Source organism: Glycine max, chromosome 16 (assembly GCF_000004515.6).
Source record: "Glycine max cultivar Williams 82 chromosome 16, Glycine_max_v4.0, whole genome shotgun sequence".
Lineage (NCBI taxonomy): Eukaryota > Viridiplantae > Streptophyta > Magnoliopsida > Fabales > Fabaceae > Glycine > Glycine max.
Genome location: NC_038252.2, coordinates 26,518,920 through 26,539,087, shown reverse-complemented (window position 1 = coordinate 26,539,087; position 20,168 = coordinate 26,518,920). Strand labels below are relative to the sequence as shown.

At 34.1% G+C, this 20,168-nt stretch overlaps 1 protein-coding gene and 1 long non-coding RNA gene across 25 annotated transcripts; one reads left to right on the top strand and one right to left on the bottom strand.

The window, feature by feature from the left end:
• Window positions 1-311: 311 nt before the first annotated feature.
• On the bottom strand, window positions 312-10,262 carry LOC100775552 (rubber cis-polyprenyltransferase HRT2). Of its 5 annotated transcripts, XM_041010228.1 has the most exons (5): window positions 10,004-10,262; window positions 6,391-6,539; window positions 5,143-5,248; window positions 2,847-2,974; window positions 312-1,647 (listed from the first exon to the last, which is right to left on the bottom strand). In XM_041010228.1, the coding sequence occupies exon 5, from the start codon at window positions 1,604-1,606 to the stop codon at window positions 524-526; it is 1,083 nt and encodes a 360-aa protein (XP_040866162.1). In that variant the 5' UTR covers window positions 1,607-1,647; window positions 2,847-2,974; window positions 5,143-5,248; window positions 6,391-6,539; window positions 10,004-10,262; the 3' UTR covers window positions 312-523. The 5 variants fall into 5 exon arrangements, with proteins under 5 accessions (XP_040866162.1, XP_006599294.1, XP_006599296.1 ...); XM_006599231.4 differs by lacking the exon at window positions 6,391-6,539; XM_006599233.4 differs by lacking the exon at window positions 6,391-6,539 and having other exon boundaries at window positions 5,196-5,248.
• A 2,388-nt stretch (window positions 10,263-12,650) lies between these two features.
• LOC100775901 (uncharacterized) lies at window positions 12,651-19,992 on the top strand. 20 transcript variants are annotated; one of them, XR_005888933.1, is made up of 19 exons: window positions 12,655-13,455; window positions 13,543-13,602; window positions 13,705-13,796; window positions 14,165-14,351; window positions 14,887-15,201; window positions 15,425-15,654; window positions 15,733-15,940; window positions 16,158-16,263; window positions 16,869-17,007; window positions 17,084-17,201; window positions 17,488-17,570; window positions 17,664-17,737; window positions 17,860-17,929; window positions 18,128-18,154; window positions 18,711-18,720; window positions 18,820-18,909; window positions 18,992-19,070; window positions 19,224-19,301; window positions 19,755-19,992. It is a non-coding gene; the product is annotated as an uncharacterized lncRNA (long non-coding RNA). The 20 variants fall into 20 exon arrangements; XR_005888929.1 differs by having other exon boundaries at window positions 12,656-13,188; XR_005888931.1 differs by lacking the exon at window positions 13,705-13,796 and having other exon boundaries at window positions 12,653-12,886; window positions 13,059-13,455; window positions 15,425-15,940; window positions 16,832-17,007.
• Window positions 19,993-20,168: the final 176 nt, after the last annotated feature.

The following is a 20,168-nucleotide window of genomic DNA, read 5'->3' as shown; positions in this document are numbered from 1 at the left end:
ACGTGACACTAAAAAATCACTAACTCTATGCACTAATTCTACGGTACACTCACGGCACCCCTCAGCCGTTGAACTCAACACTATTAAATTCAACGGCTACAATAACTTTCCCATGCAAGGAAACCAAAACATCTTTCCTATACTAGAATCAGTCACGTCTTCTGCGTATGAAGTATAAAACATGTAATAGTTTTAATAAAATATTTTAAAAAGACATAATTTAATACTGAATCTTAAAATATTTTAAATGATCAACCATAATTTTCATATTTATAGTAATTCTTGAAATAAATAAGTTCTTGTTCATTGTATTTGATAAGACATCATTGCACAGCACATATCAATATTACATTCTACTATCCAAAGTTTTTTCTCTTTCTTATCCCCTTGGGCTACTTAAACTCTTATAATTTCAACAATTCTTATAAATAAAATAAAATAAAAAAAACAAAAACTAGTCTTTATAAAAAGGAAACTGCCATCACATGAACTACACTATGAATTTTTGACAATAAGGATACAGTTAAAACTGCTTCCTTTTCTTTTCCAAATAAAAATGGTGTCTCTGAAAGTTCAATACTGCCCAGACCAAGTGTCTTAGGCCTATTTCAGGCCAAAGTGCAGTTGGTGCATACAAAGGGCAGGTACTAGTCTGCCAAAGAAGAAAATTGCTGAGTCGAGCCTCTCCAGAAGTTCGGATCAAGATGTCTGGATCAGGTGCCACTGCCATGTACATGTGCTTCTCAATATCCACCAGTTTTATTAAAGGAACATCACCCTGGTTATACTTTCTCTCTTCAGTCATTTCAACCAGCTCATTGCATGATGTGATTTCAGCTTCACTATCGTTACCTTTTTCAACAGTATGCTCCAACATGCCATCTTTCTCTCCAGCAGGTTCCACTCGTTTAGGTACACTATTACAAGCTTTGGTTGCATTTTGATAGTCTTTACATAAATCTTGAAAAAGCAAATCAAAACCATTTCCTTTCAGGCCCTGATCAATTCTTGCAAATGCACCATTTGTAAGTTTTGCTTCTTTTGATGCTTGAACTTCATTCCATTTTTCCTTGCAGCATTCTTGAACAGCATGCACCATCTCGTGACGAGAAGTATAGGCTATGCAAACCAAAAGAACTCTCTGGTTGTTGTGAGCAGTAACTCTCATTGCCTTTTCCACAGAAGCTATGACAGGCTCAGTCAATAGTTGCAAGTCTCCAATGAAATGTAATCTAACACCATATTCATTGATAAGACTTTCTTGTTGAAGCAACTCTTCAATCTTTTCCCGCATCAATTCCATCAAGGACTGAACCTCATTAGGCTTCCTTTTGAAGTTATCAATGCTGAATGCATAGACAGTGACATACTTCACTCCCAATTCATAACAGTATCTAAGGATGGACATGAGAGCAGTAAATCCAGCCTTATGGCCATCACCTTCTTCCATGTTTCTCTTCTTTGCATACCTTCGATTCCCATCCATGATGAAAGCAATATGACTTGGCACAGGACCCACGGATAAAATGGCAAACATGCATCTTCTTAGATAACAATATAAACCTCCAAGGAAATGGCCTATAATATTTCCAGAACTTTTCTGCATTGAACTGTTCGGTTATGAGACTTTAAGAGTCTAAGTTAAACCTGTTTAAGAAGAAATTTTCATGTAAGTTAGTACTAAGAAGATGAATTATGACCATATTGATTCAATTCATGCTTATCAAACAGAAGAGTTAAAGCAACAATAGTTGAACATCAATATACATGCTCAACAGAAACCTCTGAAGTATTAAATCTGCATTGTTAAACAAGAACATCAAACAATACAGTAAATAGAATTGCAACAAATTAAGCTTATATGATTAGTTGTCTTATGTCTGATCTATTTGTAAGAAGAAATTATGACCATATTGATTCAATTCATGATTGTTAAAAACAGACTAAACAAAATTATACATAAAAAAAAAAAAAAAAGTTATCATAAATGCCATAGTTCAGGAACTAAATAAAAAATGGTGCTTCAGTGCTACTACTTATATTCAGCATATCAATGGTAATGCTTCCCGTCAACAAATGATATCATCTTCTGTTGAGGGTCTAAGCATCAATACTCCAAAAGTGGATGGAACTATAAGAGCTGGGACTCCAGCTACCTGTTCCTCCATCATTTTGCAGTGATGCAGCTAGAGCAAAATCGAAATTCTAAGGAGTTTCATGCATTATAGAAGGTAGAAAATATATATTTCTGTTTAAAAAATTGTACACAAGGTAACACCTAATAATCTTCGTATATGTTAACTTTCAAATGTGGAAACTATTGTTAGACAATAAAAACTCACAAATCCAGTGTTTAGAATGAATCATTGGCAAACAGGCAAAGTAGTACATAACAAGTTTGACAATGATTGTAAGAAGGCGATCCAGGTCATTACAATGAAAAAACTAGCAATCACATTCCTTCCAACACTGTTGGTTTACAACCAATTACCCAAACAAACTGATAAAGATATAGTAAAAACCTTTTAAACCTGTACCAGTACACTAATAGAAAACTATAAAAGGCTAAATTTATTGTTTAATCACAGATTTTCTTACATATAATAATAGATAACTATGAACACATACTGATGTATCACACCACCCAAGCTTCATTCACAGGACCACATAACTACACCATCATGACAGATAGCTAACTCAAACATTATTTACTTTCAGATCAGTATTTGTATAAACAAATTCATACTCTGCTTGGGGTGAATTGATGATCCTACTGTCAGTTAATTGGAAAGTTGTCTTACGTACAACACATAAACAACACTGAACCAAACTTCTAAAAACTGTACCTTTAGAGCAAGTTCCTCAAAGCACTGCTCCATATTTTCCCTTGTTTTACCATACATTGAAGAGGCAAACACCCCAATTCTTTACCAAGTGCTAAACCCTCTTCCCTGCTCACAGCCCTACGATTGTCCTACAAATACAGAAATAAGCCATTACGAAATTAATAAACTCAAAATTATGGGGGCAGTGCTTCCTGTCATGTGAAAATCTCATGTGAGAGGATTCATTCCTAGGAATCCTAGAAAGTTGGGGGGTCTATATATTTTTTTATTATTTTGATCAAGTTAAGCATCTTATAATCTTAACCTATGCTATATGCATTGGAAAATGACATCAATGCAAGACAACGTCAATGTCATAGTTCATATATCTCCACAAGGCTGTTCATCAGTTTAATTGTTAATTGATGGCCCTTTGAACTTCAAAGCGTGAGAAACAAAATATATATGCAGATGCATGCATGCCTGTATGTGGTCAACACTGCCACTGGACTGAAATTGCATGCTGGTGGGTATTCATCAATCACAACACAAATTGAAGTAAGTATCGGATCTAACTCAACTATAAAAATCATTTTAAAAATGAAATTTATTTCTCACTTATATTTTATCCATTATTAGATGATGTGAGATTTTCATCATCTCATGTCAGACCTCTCAAATATATACTATTAGATGAGTACATATCTGGTAATCACCTATCACTCAAAAGAAAGTCAGTCCACGCAAAGCACCTTATTTTGTTACTAAATAATTTTGTTTACAATTAAATGAAACAAACTGTCACCTCACTCCCCTTCAAATACATTATAATTATAATAAAGGACAAGAAAAGTAATGTTGTTTTAAAAATTTTGGAGGAGCCATGGCTCCCAAACTCTGGACAACAAGGCTGATATGTAAATATAAATAAGAAAAGAATGTTAGTTATTAGTCAGCTACTGTTAGATAAGATTTCATAGCAGTTGGGTAGCTGCCTATAAATAAAGTAGGACTGTTATATTTTAGACAGGCTGGAACAATAATAACATAAGTTCAGTGCACAGTTTCTTTGATCTCTCTGTTTCTCTCCTCTTTCTATCCTCTCTATTCTGTTCTTCCCTTTTCCCCTTTATTTCTGTCTTTCTGTTTCTTTCTCTTTCCCACCTAAATTCTATATCACACTACTCTTAAGTCTGGCACAATCAAAGATTCTGTTCATTCAAAATTAGTATTCCACACATCAATCCAAGTACAATAATGAAATTATGACAGGGCATGTAACAGATGTTACAGTTATATAGTAAGCTGAGTCAGAATGCTGACTCAGCACAACTGTTAGTGTTAGATAGCCAGCTGTGCTTGCTGGAGTTAGTTAGGATCTAGATCTAGCTTACTGAGTAAGCTTCTCTCTTGTATAAATAAGGGAGTTGCAATTTTGTATAAATATCCATTATTAGATGATGTGAGATTTTAATCAAAAGCCGAAAATATATATTATTAGATGAGTACAAGACATATACTCTAACTCATTACTAAAGCCATTTAGGTATATCATTAGATGATCCCTGTTCACTGTTTAGGATTATATATATATACAAGTGGACTCTTACACCAACCACAAAGGGAAATTATATTATCACTGATAATAGTGAACCGATCGAGTCTAACACCTCACTTTTTATATCTCGAAGACAACCAAACCAAATAGACCAAACTGCTTTGCACACAATTAAGCCAAACTGCTTTGCCTTTACACCTGAAAAAGACCTCTACACTATATATATAGTGATCAACGACACAGAATTTAGGGGGACTATAGGACAACCAACAAGCCAAAAATAATCTTTATCCATAATCACTGAATAAATAAATGAGCTGAATGAATCCCCATCATCTTCATCACAAACATGTTTGTTAATTAATTACCAACTCTCCTATGAAACCGATTTGTTTTTGTTGGCAAGCCAGCTATTTAGTATTAATTGCCAATTTTTCATGAAAATGCTAGCTAGCATTTTGTGAGGATAGATAATATTAATACCACACAACCTACCTAGTTGGTAATTAAGTTCAAAGGGAATGTCAATTAAATTGTTAATTGCGGGCTTAATTAGTGCTGCATAAAGTGCATGCATGTAACAATCCAGATATTCATAATTGACTGAATTGACATTGAGTTGAATAACAAATGCTACTATGAGTATGCAGTGAAAGTGTTAGGGCTCTATGTTGCTCTAATCTGGCTGATAATGCAAGATCCAGTTTGCTTGCTGAACGTGATCAGATAGATTATAGTGGCAAAATAAAGTTAGCATACTGAGAATGATTCCTTGTGCTTTTCTATAGTAAGAACTGTGTAGAGTCCTGAACCTTTCCTGCCCAGCTGCAACAGATTTCAACGTATTTGGTTGCTGTCCTCACTCCTGATTGTTTTACAGTGTACACAAATGTCAGAATCAGATAACAAAGGGGAGATGGAAGTTTTGATAACAATAACACCAACTTCTTCCCTGAAGATTTGCAGCTCTAGATGATTTTTCATATGCATTTTTAACTGTATTACACTATTAACTTTAGTAAAAGTGCAGGAAAATTCTTCAAAGTTGGACTCTAGCATATGGTCAAATGATTTGAAAAGTGGATTCTTCCATGCAGATCCTCATCCAGGAAATATCCTGATTTGTAAAGGATCAGAGGCAAGTCATCAGCTATATTGGTTTTGTAATATCTCCTTAACTGTGATTTCATCTCTAGGTGAGTATCATATAGTTATTGTAGAGCTGTTTTAATCAACATGAATTACATATGGAAATGACCATTATGGGTAGAATATTGAGAATTAGTTCTACACATCAGGATCTAATTTTTTGTATTTTATTTTTTTTTAACTCTTAACTATCGTAATGTACTAACTTCCCTCAATTCAGGTTGCCTTGCTAGACTATGTACAAGTGAAGGATCTCCCAGATCAGTTGAGGCTTGCCTATGCTAATCTAGTTCTTGAGATTGGTAATGGTGACCCATTAAGACCTGCAGAGAGGTATATGTACTGAAACATGCATTTAAGTCTTATGTTTGCGATTGGTATTGTAATGCTATCTTGTTTGTTGAGAATAAGAACATAAATACATATCTTTGCTAATACCAAGTTACAAACTGAACTAGCAGTGCTGCTGGGAATAGATAATGAAAGCAAGGATTAAGAGTATGTTCTTGGAAGTCCTATAGCATGACAACATCATCATTGCTTGAAATAAGCTATCTTTTATTTAGGTATCCATACAACACAAACTGATAACCGATAATTATATTTGGTTGTATTACATCGTTAGTAGTAATGCACCTTTCTATGAAATAGACCTTACTTAATTGATCACCAACAATCCCATTTTGTCTGCAATCAATCAAATTAATAAGCATATGACACCCAATAATCTATTATAGAAATCAACTAGGTACAAACACCAGCAGCAGCAAAACCCTTATACCACTACCTAAGGTTAGTTACCTAAAACCCCTTTTAGAATGTAGCCACTTTCTGAAACTTTTCTGCAATCACCAATACCTTTGTGGGAATTAGTAATATTTGCAAGTGATCTGCCGGAGATAAGGTATGACTTATTTTGTGATTGTTCTAATAAAGCCTGACAGGAAAGCTACTGGATGGCCTTCATGCAGCAAAATAGTCCTGAACCCTTTATTGAATGCATCTATCTGCAGAATAAAATGTTTTGAGAAATTTGGTATTGTGAAACTAGATGTCTAGTCATGTCTTCCCTGGGATGAATCCATAAATCTTTCTAATGGGTTGCTGATAGAAAATAAGTCTTAATTATAGACATTAAATAAAAGTGTAAGTCAGAAAAGTTAAATAGATCATAGACTATTAGTTATATACATTGAGAACAAAATCAAAAAATTATAAAAATTAAAAGTACTTAATGAAATTTATTTAAGATATAAGAACTACAATATTGTTTTAAAAAATTAAATATAATAAAAAATGAAATACTATTCTAGAAGTGGTGGGGATTATACATATGCTGTTGAACAAGAGTGGTGTAAGCTACTGAACATTGACTGCTATAGTTTAGCAACCGATCTCTTGCACTTTCTCATTTAAAATATAGTTGTGTTGTGGCCCCAGAGTTTTAGACAAAAAAGACATGGTGGAAGCTTTAGTGGCACCAAACAATCTCTGTGCTTATGTGCAATCTTCAATAGAGGCAATAATCTTGTGTAGTTCTCAAACATCTTAGAGCAGGACACAAAGTGACAGAGGTGAAACTTCTTTAAGAAGCTGTAGCTGAATCCAATATTTTATTACTTGAACAAGTTTCATAAGTGAGCTACTGGGATTTGTAAACAGAAGCATGCCCTCTATTTGTTTATCAGTTTACATGCATAAGCTCTAAAATGAATCTCATAAAGAATCACCAAACTGAACAATAAAACATAGGGTAATAAAACCTTTACCAGAGCAAGCCTTAAAGTCCAGCTATGTGGGAATAAACTCAAATTTTAGAAACATGATGCGTGGTATTCATACTATCAAAATTAGAAGGAAACTCCACCATGCAAATCAAACTACCAACAAAAGGCCTTAATTAAGGTCAAACCTTATTGTTATATGAGAGAAGTCGGACAAGGTTTGAAGCAACTCTAAAACCATGATGGGAAGGAGGGATGCATTATTTTCTCTTTGAACGTGAAAGAGAGAGGGGGGGTTACATTAAAAATGGAAGAAGGACTGACAATCTATGATGCTAATTCCACCCATTTTCAGTAAAGACAGAATTGTGGGTCAAAGTTTTCAAGGAATGGTAAATTAAATACAAATTCTGTCTGGGTGATTATTTCGGTGAAAAGGACATTAATTCACCTTGAGAGCGAGAGAGAAAAGAGAAACAAAGAAAGAGAAAGAGATTCCATTTTAATCCGAGGCTACCTCTAGCTGCTATTTCACTAGACTTTTCACTGTAATCATACGTGCTATTAGTATTACACTACTATTATTCAAACAAACTCCCCCCCACTTGCTTCAACTTCATCTTATGGCAATTCCTCTTTTTGGGTCCTTTTACAACTGTCTTCCCTCCTTATAACCAAAATCTTCTTTGTTTTTTCCCCCCACATTCCCTACCCTTTGCACATTATGTGTCCAGTGTCCACACTACTACTCAATTATGCACTTCCCCACACCTACCTGTAACAATGTCAACAAATACTTGTGTACATTGTCATACTACATTTCTAATAATGCTAATCATACATATATTCACATCTTCATATCTGTGTACTTGATGTGACTACTCTGCACACATAGCTACCTGTTCAGGATGAAAAATATCAAGTGTGACTGTATGTAAGTGTTACACTCTACTTTTCCTTTTACGTACATACATAAGCAAGCTGAAATTTATGATTAGGCCAAACATATATATATGATATAAGGATATGACAAGTGGTGCAAAGCAATGCCATACATATGTTGAGATCTCTATCTATCTCTATTTTTCTGTAACAAGTTAGTATTTGGTAGTCATACGTATAGCACATAAAGACATGGCCCTACTACCCTCCCTCAGCTAATTGACAAACACATGAAAATGAAGGGTAGTTATTGCTTGGTATTTCATGATTATATCAAAGCTCAATGAGGGACAGTGCTGCCATTTCAAACCCAACAGACATACCAACATGTCTGCTACAGTTGGAAAAAAGAGAGATGGAGAGAAAATAAAAATGGGAGGACCCATGAATCTTATTAAGAGGAATGGCTAATGAGAACAAAGTGGCTATGCTTTTATCCCAAGCAATGCTTGTTCTTGCTTGGAGACCCCACAATTTGGAACAGGAAAAACTCATCATGAATATTGAGGAAGATGGAAATTTATGAATGATTGCAGTTGCACCCACATAAAAAGTCATATCCACTCCACAAGAGGGTTTCAGTGATAGGAATAGGAGAATTTCTGCCCCTCAACCAGAGTATAGAAAGAGTCTTCTTGGTATTTGTGAACATTCACTGATGAAATCCAGCCAAAGTTGCTCATTCTTGGTTTTGGTAACTGATATTATAAAGAATGTTTGCTGGTTCCAAGGCTATTCCATCTGAATTTAATGAATGACAGCACTGCACTTGTTCCCATACACCAAGTTTTCTGAAACGGAGCCTCTTGTCCTCTTTTTTTTTTTATGGGATTTGAAAAAATGGGTAAGTAATTAACTTGGATCTCTCTCCAAATCTGCATTACATTCCTCATCTAATATTTTCTAATTTCCAACTATCTTGACTTGTGTGCATTCATGTTTAATACTACTTTGATCCGAAATCAAGGTTCTGTTTCATGTACAAGTGTTTGTGTTTGGCCTTTGATGTGAGAGGTTTGGAATTAGATAACCACAAACTTACCAAGATATCTTCTGTATAAGAGGATGCTTATGGGCAATTTTTCAGATCACAGACATTGAAGTTGACCTATGTATAGTTGACCTATGTATTGATATCCTTAAATGGCAAAAAAGAAGAGCTGCTTTAGTCTGGTGAAGAGGCTCTTTATATGGGACACACATTCCACACAAGATAAGGTGAGTCTTTAACTCTTGAGCCTTTTCAAATTAAGTCTTTAACTTGGATTCTGTTTCTCATGGACAGAAAAAAAATTTATTCAGAAGGAGAAAAGAATGAACTGGTTATTTGGAAGGCTAAAGAGCAAGAGATTGCCATCAATTAAAGCTCCCCTACCCTCAAAAGGAACAACACTAAGTGAGACAGAGCAAGCATGCTTTAACAGTGGCCATTGCCTCAGCAGCAGTTGCTGAAGCTGATGTTACTGCTGCTCATCGCCTCACTGGGCAACGCAAGGAAAACTCAGAAGAATCTCAACATGTTAAAACTAGGAATGGTGCTCCACAATCCACATACCAAGTGCCATAGGGAGATTAAAGAATCTGCTGCAGCCATACAGGATGAAGAATTTTCTGCACTAAGCTTGGAAACGATGAAAGGGGTTTCTACTTAAAACTAAGTAAATTTAGGGTTTAAACAAACACAAACTCACAATGTCAACAAATTGATAATATCATAAACACCAGGCATGCATGAATGAAACCTATTTTATTGAGGACAACACGAACAACAAACAATGGCAGCTGAAAACAATATTGTTACTTACCGCACAACGGTCGGAGTGAAGGAGGTACGGCCAAGATTGCGGCTGGCTGTTAACACTTAGACACACAATAACAAGCTTGCGGCTGGCACAATTCCAAGCTCACGGCGGACTGAAGGAGGTACCACCAAACTTCTCCTCTGCGTTCGGAGGTTTCCAGAATATGTCAAGATCGAGAAGCTGATTGAACGTTGCAGTAGCAACGAATGTGAAAAATCATGAATTAAAATATGATAATTTCAACGAAGGTGCTGGGTCACAGGGTTTTAAATTTTAACCAAAGTTATTATCACAACTCTATTAAAAGTCTTTTTCACATTAAATCTTTAATATTTCTAGTTATTTTTTAAAAAAATAAATAAATAACACACGGGACTAAACACAGAATATTAATTACCGCTATCAGAAAGCTTGAAGTCAAAAAGATATGATTTTTATTTGGTTAGAAACGTAAAAAAACATGATCGAAAAAGGATATGATTTTTTTACAAAAACCTAATAGGATATGATTTTTGTATAGGAACGTAACAGCGATATGATTTTTTTTTTTAAAAACGTAATAAGAAAGTTAAAAAAAAGAAAACATGATAGAAAAAGGATGATTTTTGTATAGGTAAGGATATGATAGAATATAGGAAAACTAATAAAAATAATGAGAAATATAAAGGAACATCTAACTCATACCTTGTAATTAAAATTTTACTTAATTATAGGAATGAAATCGGCTAGCTTTTTAAAAATAATATTAATTGTACCCGAAAAATAATATATATATATATATATATATATATATATATATAGGTAGGCCTATCAGACTTATACGACTTTTTAATAAGCCTAAGCTTGATCTATTTAATTTAATAGGTTTTTAAAAAGACATGAACCTAACCTTTTAATTAAATAGGTCAGTCCAAGCTTTATGTAGGCCAGGTCGTAGGGCCCTGTAGGCCAGCCTAGCCTATTCCCACCCCTAGCTCTAACCAAGCCAGAGCCAATTATATTATAAAATAAATAATATTGGTATACATAACATTAAAATTTTTAATGTATATTTAATGCGCATGTATATTTAAATAATAAATTTTGTGATAATTAATTTTGATATAACTCATACGAATTATTTAATTCATATATTTTTTTATAAATAAAAAATATTTACCATTACAAAATTTAATATATATTAAATTTTGTAATAGTAAAAAAAATTAATGTGCAAATGAGTAATTTAACATATTAATAATTAAAAAAAATAAAACTTCAAGGAATTAAAAAAAAAAACAAAAAACCAATACGGATGAACTCCATCCATATGATTTATACGGATCAAGTTCATTTGTATAATTCATACGGATCAAGTTCATCCATATGTGAAAAATCTGCTTACGGATTATCACTCAGCCAAAAAAAGCAACTTAAAAAGGAACAACCAGCCAGGGACATTTTGGACATTAATAAAAAATGTTGAGTGCACCAACAATACTGTTAGATGCACCTAGCAACACCCTTCATGATTTATGGGCATGAGCTGGGCTGGGCTGGGGAGGAATTGGACTGAGACAAATGGGGATTATGTTGTATGGTCCAGGGATTCACTTACTTCTTTGGTTGAGCTTAGCCTATTGCTCCCACTTTTAAAGGCTTTCTTTTCCTTATTGAGTATGCTAAAATATTTCTAGATATCATAAATTTCTAAGCTACTATAAAATTGAATCTTTATTGAGGTTCATAATGCTTCACGTTTCAGAATTTTATAGTGTTATGATAAAAATAGGTTGTTCATTCTCTCTAAATCATATTTGTCTTGTCTTTTAATTAACTGAATTTATTGAAAGCCTTTTCGTTCAGTGCAACAAGGTTTGTGGGTTGCAGGCCCTGAAGCATCAGTTAATGCCTAGAACTATTTTTTTTATCAAAATATAAAATCTTGACAGACATATCACTGATAAAGTAGTTTACAAGTGATGTATATACAATTATACATTTCTACACTATTTTTAAAGTTGAAATACTCCCAATATGATCTCCATTATCATGTTAAAAATCTATGACTATGATATGAAGATGCAGTTCATGTAATCCCTCAAAGGTAGAATGGCATCTATTGCCTTTGACCTGGATATCGTGACCCAACCACAAGAAATTATGATAAGTTGCTAAGTCATGTTGTGGCCTAATATCGGGTACATCACACCAGCCTAGAAATTGATAAGTAAAATCATAAATTTATCTTGAGCACAAGAAATAATTTTGTGCTAAGCAAAAAGAGAAGAAAGGGATTGGGGATGTGCCTGCGACGTCGACAATGAAGGCGATGTCAGAGAGGGCGCAGCTTAGGAGAATGACGAAAAATGAGGCTAAGGAGGACAGGGGCCTCTGTACAGCAGCAACAATAGCAACGATGATAGCAGTGGCGATGAGAGGCGACGAAATTGATGACAAGTGGCAATGAGAGGCTAGGGCTCAAGAGGTTTTGGAATGAGAATGGCACGACAATGAAAAGTGTTATCTATGTATATATTAAAAGAGAAGAATATGGAAATTCCTAGAATACCCATGCCTGAGGCTGCAACAGCTGTCCATTTCCTTGGTTTTTTGGTTATTTTATAGCCCTCCATCTTTGGCTTGGTTTTGTGCCACTTGTTGCTTTGTTTTGTGCCACATGCTTGTTGTGTTGTCTTTTTTCTGCCACGTTGAGATGTTTCCTCTCTCTTCATCTCTTCTTTACACAAAGCTAGAGCATTTTCTATTTTTGCTTCTCTTCGCATCTTCATTCTATTCTTTATTTTTACGATTTTGGTTTGGCTTTGAGGATGGGTTGGGTAGCCATGCATTATCTCGTCGTCGTTCTTGCACTCAACCGAGTTTCCCTTTTTGGGCTTGGCTTGGGTAGGGTTCTAGAAGCGTGTTCTTCCTTCTCCAAAACCAAACCTCAAAAGAGAGAACTACACCGAGGAAGAGGAGGAAATATTCAATGTTTAATTATACACATGCACAGATTATACCAAAATCATATATGAATCCATTGTGATTGGTTTTTGTTGTTGTTGTTATTTGTCAGGTCTTGCAAGATGTGGAAAAAGTTGCAGACTAAGGTGGCTGAATTACCTAAGGCCAAACCTAAAAATAGGGAACTACACCGAGGAAGAGGAGGAAACTATTATCAAGTTGCACAGACATCTGGGTAACAGGTGCGAAAACCTTTTCCCAACTAGAATTACCGCTACACAAGCTTGAAAAGAGTTATGAAATTGTAAATCCTATTTTTTAATTTTAAGGGGGTTTAGTGGAAATTAGATAAGAGGGGGAGTCACACTTTAATCATTTATTTATGCCGGGGTGCTCCTAATAAAGCGAAAATATTGAAAGTTATCCTGGCAAAAGAGGAATTGTCTCTTGATGTTGATTTAGATGCAGTAGCAAGTATGACTGATGGATATTCCAGAAGTGATCTTAAGGTTCCTGGTTTTCTTTTTCCTGTTACCTTATTCTTTGAAATTAAAGTTACTATTATTCAATATTTGATGCTTGCCCTTATACTGCAGAATTTGTGTATAACTGCAGTAGATCGCCCTATTAAAGAGATATTAGAAAAGGAAAAAAAGGTATGTCTCTTCTTTATGTTAGTGTTATGCTTGGTATAGCTTTTTTTCGTTTGTTAGTCACAAACTGGCAATATAGAGTATATTTGCTAATTTTCTCTACAGGAGTTGGCTTATTGGCATTGGAGGATTTGCAAAGAAAGTGAAAAGCACTACTTTATCTTCAACTGATCAAATCAAGGATTGTGGGGCATATCGTGAATGTCCAAACTATTCTTATCATATTGATAATAGTGATGCATGTTACAATTTGACATTATATTCATTTTATGTTCATAACAGCTTACTCAAATTCACACATGCACTAAAAATGCAGTAACGTTAGAAGCAATTTCTGCTTTTACAGTAGAGCTCTTCATGTTACTATAGAGAGTGTTTATGCTCCTATTCCTTTATCCTTCGGGTTTTTGTTTCCTTGTGGTACACAAAATTAATTCAATTGTTTAATGTGCCTGCGGGAAAGTTTGCATACTTTACTTCTGTAGTAGGATTCATTTCTTGAAAAAGTTTAGCATGAGTTTGAATGATAGAAGATGTTTCGTTAGAAATATTTCTTTGCATGTAGGTTTCTACTGAGTGGCCTGGCTTTCCTCTTGGTGTAAAGTTTGATCCTTCTGATGTAGAACTCTTAGAATGTTTAGCAGCAAAATGTGGCATTGGAAACACTCAGCAACACATGTTTATCAATGAGTTCATCCCAACACTGGAAGGAGACCAAGGAATTTGCTACACACATCCGAAAAATCTTCCAGGTGAGATTTCTCTGACCTTTTTGCTTTCAATTCAAATATGTAAACTTTTACCGCTCTTTTTATTATACTTGATTGATCAATGAACCTGTAAAATAAAGTCATTAATCAAACCACACAAACATCTGGAAGGAAGACTGATCAATGTAAGTGACAAGAGATGTCCCTTGTGGAACAGGTTATGGAAAAGTTCCATGAATGACACATCAATGTAATTTGACTGCCTTTTGCACCTTCGAATTCAATGCATGTCTTTAAATTGATGTTTGAAAAAATAAAACAGGACAGACCGGGAAGACGAAAGCTATAATAGAAGATGGAAAAGAGAAATCAAATGGAAAAGAGAAATTAAATATATATTCTACCTCTGAATAAAAAAGTTTTTTTTTTGTATTAGCTTAGAGAAGTTTTAATTGTGTTGATCCTCCCTGAAGTTTGTAGATCTAATGAGTAATGAGTACACAAGTGATGCAATAGTTTTACTTGACATTTTTTTACCATCTACTTGGTTCCCTAAAATTTACTTTCTATGAACTAGGATACCAAGACAATCCCTGGAGAATCACATGCTCCACAATCAGATATTCAGGATCAAGACTTTCCTGGCAATGCTGCATGGTTAGCTGGCGAATCGCGGGCCGAGGAAAACACCAAATATGATGGTTGTGACGACGTCTTATTGTGCAAGGAGATCTTAGATTCTTCTGCTATATTAAATGACCCTGGATTGGACTCCACCAATCTTGAAGACATTGCAGACTATGCTACCCAAAGGGCTAGAAATGATCATGAATCTTGGGGAATTTCTATCCTGGATTCACTGGAATTAGATACTCCTGATTTTGATCTTTCTGTAAGCATAATTTTAATATAATGTAAATTGGTTTAAAGATAAATTTTAATATAATATTAGAGTCTATAGTTCATTTTCTTATAAGGGATATTAAAAAATCTCATGTTACCTACCTAAATTCCCAGTGCCAAGTTATATACATGTTGGATAACTTTATGTAATGTCAATTGATTTTAAGATGGAATACAATACTCACATATTATGTTCATAAAAATACATGCAGTTGGATGGCAAAATCATTGCACCTACAGGCTCTGTAGCTTGGGGCTCTGGTACCTTGCAATGGCTTGAATTCTGAAAGCTTAACAATATTACAATCAGAGGCAAAGGTGTCATTGATGGTCAAGGCTCTGTTTGGTGGAATAATGACTCTCCTACTTACAATCCCACAGAAGTGATGCTGGAAAGCAAAGGAAGACTTCCTAGCACAAAGCCAACACTAAAAGTCCTTTTGTATCGTTGAACTTCTTAACATATTGAAATTGAAATTCTCATGTGCTATGCTATTAATTACTTCTTTATTATAATTAGGCACTCAGGTTCTATGGAAGTGATGGTGTAACAGTCACATGCATAACAATTCAGAATAGTCAACAAACCCATCTCAAGTTTGACTCTTGCACAAATGTTCAAGTCTCGGGCATTAGTGTTTCATCACCTGGTGATAGCCCCAACACTGATGGAATTCACTTACAAAATTCTCAAAATGTGGTTATCTATAGTAGCACACTTGCTTGTGGTAAGCATAATAATTATATATAGCCTTGCTGACTTCATCTATTTATAATTTTACCCTTGCTAACTACAAACCAATAATAGCAGTTAAAGGAACCTGGATAGATGGTGAAAGTCTCAATGTTGTACTTCATCTATTTATAATTGGTTCTGATGTTTCTTCACCTGGACAATTAACTTATTTTTTGTTCAAACAACGTTTGGGATGTTACCTCCTTCAGGTTAGAGGGGATATAGCAAGGGCATTAATGTACATGGCAGTCTGTTATGGGTTCCAACAACCAAGGGGAATCCCAGGCCTTCACCTCTCGGATGCCCCAAATGTTGGTAGGTTCAACACTTGAACTATTGAATTTCTCATTTGACAATAGTATTTGGGTTTTTAGCTCAAACCCCAAGGGGGAATATACATGCCTTACATTTACATGTGTTGATCAAATTATAAGTGAACTATCTTCCTTTTTATGCATTTGTTTATCAAATGATTAATTTTATCACTTGATATTATGTAGCATTTCTTTTGATGGCAATTTTATCATATCAAGCTCATGTTTAGTCATAGTCTCATAGATGTAAGAATCTTTTAAACCTGGCATCCAATACGGAGAACACGATTTGAATTAGGACATGTTTGATTACTCTTTTTTTTAAAAAAAATTAGTTTTCTAAAATCTAAAATTAAAAATTTTTAAAACGTGTTTGATTCTTCATGAAAATTTCTTTATTTTTATTTTTATGGTGAATTCTTAAAACATCTTTTCAAAAAAAGTTTAATTTGATTATTGCATTACTCTGCAAGTGTAAAATTTGACATGAACTTAAAACTAAAGTTTGCTTTGAGTCTGATGTTTAGTTTGTTATTCGTTTACATATTGCAACTCCTTTCTCGCTGCAGATATAAGGTAAAAATGATATTTACGTCTTACATGCAGAAAAGAGGGAGATTGAACTCCTTTCCACTTTATTAAAATCGAATGAAGTTGATCCACCATCGAGGGATGAAAAACTGAGAAATGAAAGGATATACAAATTTTATCAGCACAATCGGAATCCATTTGTCGACCATCCGAAGTATGCCATCCTTATATGGAAGCAACCTGTTTTTCACCAACTTACTAACATAGTCTGATTTTCAATTTGCATGCAGAGTTTGTATTTTTGTTCTCAAGACAGTATCCTTGATGAGATGGATATGTTATGAGATGCTCTATGTATGAAGTCCTTTTTGGTACCGAATCCAGAAGTTGTTCCATTCAATTGCCTGGGTAGTGCACCCTTTTTCTCCCTTTCATGCTTTAATTGTTGTGGTTTATCTTTTTTTGGATGCAGCAAATATAGTGCATGAAGTTTTGGTCGTCATCATCTGATGGAGTTCTCTATTTCTTGATGATCTTAGATTTTGAACTTATTTCTGATTAAGTTGTTAGCCAGTAATTTTAATGAAGGGGAATTATTGTATCCTTTACAAAATATATGAGTTTATGATTAAAAGGAGCTAATGTATGCTTAATGTGTTCGATGCACGACGGGAACGTGCTGCTGCTCTAGCAGAAGGGCAACCAGCTCTAGCATTATGCAGTAGTGGGGACGTTAGAGATTTAAACATGGAAGACATTAAATATGCTCATCAGTAGGTATGAAATGAAATTTCATTTAAGCAAAGCCCTCTCCAGTTTATTATTACTACTACTACTACTACTCAAATCAAGTGACCATGACTATGCTAGGGTGTGCTTATGATATTTTTGTGATTCAAATTTGTCACCATGAGTAGGTCAGGGCAACCACGGGATTTGAAGAAGTAAGTGTTCCTCTCATTTTTCACTTCAATTTTATTTTATTTTAATTTTTCATGTTATTATTATTATTATTATTATTACTACTACTACTACTACTCAAGTCAAGTGACCATGACTATGCTAGGGTGTTGCCTAGGATATTTCCGTGATTCAAATTTGTCACCATGAACAGGGCAACCACGGGATTTGAAGAAGTAAGTGTTCCTCTCATTTTCACTTCAATTTTATTTTATTTTAATTTTTCATGCTCTATTACACTAGTTGGTCTTTTTTGTTTTGGGGATTCGACATGTACATAATTGATTGAATACATGTTTTTAGCTCATTAAACTGCTTGATTATGTTGAGTTTCACATATTTGTTGATTGTTAACACCTTTTCACTTCGTGCAGGTTAATTCTGGAAAAGTATCAGCTACAGTATGTTGTTATCTTACTGGCATTTAATTTACACTGCTTATAAGTTTGTTATCATCATCATCATCATCATCATCATCATCATCATCATCATCATCATCATTATTATTATTATTATTATTATTATTATTATTATTATTATTATTATGTGCCGATAAAAAAAATTATTATTATTATGTAGTCTTTATTCTTCTATAATTTCTTAGTTTATTTTCTAATCAGAAAATAAATTGTTGCTTTGTTGAGTGAATGTGCAACGGGAGGTGCAATATAAGTAAAAGATAACTCTTTTTTCTTTCATTTTCTGTCATTTTTATCATGTTTTTCTTCCTTTTATATGTTGCAAATGACATAAATACATGACATTATCTCTTTTGTGATCCTTTCTCTCCACCATGAGTAGGTCAGGGCAACCACAGGATTTTAAGACCTTAGTGTTCCTCTCATTTTTCACTTGAATTTAATTTTTTTTCAAATTTTTCATGCTCTGTTACACTCGCTGCATATTGATCTGCAATTGTCTTTTATGTTTTGGGGATTCGGCGCGTACATGGACAAGAAACTTCAGAGTAAGTCTGATTTCTCTAATTTTTGTTTGTTGTAAACATTTATATTATAAATATTAAAATTATTTTTATTATTTGTTAAATTCTTTGGTTTTGAAAAAGGTTGCAACAATTCCTAAAGAGAGAAAGAAACAAGAAAGAGAGATTGGAGAAAAAGATAACACGCTCTACTAAAAAAATTCGAAACTCTTCGTAAGTTTTCATTTTAGCTTCCTTCATCTTAGTTTCTCTCACTTTGACTTGTGACTGAAAATTGGATTCTTTTGGGTTACAGAGTTTCAATTTTGAATTTGAGAAGGTGGGTGTGCATGGATTAAATTAGCAGAACTAGATTTCATTTCCAACACTACCAGGTACTTAATCTATCGACCCTTTTATTTTTTATTATGAAATTTTGCTATATAGTTTATTAATTTTATGTGTTTGATTTTTTATTTTTCAATCAAAAATTCTGGGTAGTGGTCTGTTTCATGTGAGTTTACTTTATTTATTTTTTTGGATAAAAGATGATGTTGTCGAGGATGGAGGCTGGGAAGAAGGATGGTGAAGTGAATGGCAATGAGAAAAAGGCCATAGGGATGGTGGTGAGTCCTATTCTTTTGCATTCTCTTTTAAATTTAAGTTGTTTAAGGGTAAATTAACAATCAACTTATTATTATGTGACCTGACAAATGTAAATATGGAATAATTTGTATTATAATTGACATGATGCCATGTGTTTATAAAAAAAACTATTTGACTTATTTGAAATTTCAATTCTCAATTTGACTACACTTTTTTTCTTCTTTTTAACCCCTTTTAGTTTTAAATATTTATTTTCTTTATTATGTTTGAACCTCATGAGATTCATCTTAATATAATGGTTATTTAAATGATGAAACATAGATAAGTAATGTTTCTGTTCCTAAACTTACAAGATAGGTATGCACTCTATCGTGGGTTTCTTTCTGTTGTATCTATACCAATCTCTTATTCAGTGCTGACATACACTTTTGTTGCTTGCCTTTTAACACTTTCTGTTACATTCATTTCGTTAGTTACCCGACTGATCTTTCCAGGAGAGCAAGAATTCACTCAGCGTTACATTGGCATCACCAAAATTTGCGTCCTAGAGCAGCTGCATCATAGCTCTAAAAGAACCCTTTTGTAATTGCATTGTTGTCTAGAAAGTGAAACTACTATAAAATTAACGTTGTTTCATGAGTTCTTATCATGTTGGCCTAATGTTGCTAATCTCACTGTAAAGAAATCAGGGATTAATGCATTTTTAAGGAATTTGTCTTTCCATTTACGTAGTGAGGTTGAATAAAGTTAACAACATGGCTAGAAGATAGTAATAGTTAAGCTTCAGAAACTATCCTCATACACCTTAGTACCTTAGTCTGGACAAGTTAATTAGTTGTAGATGATAGTATATAAGTAGTTAGCCTTTCTTCGATGCTTCATATTGA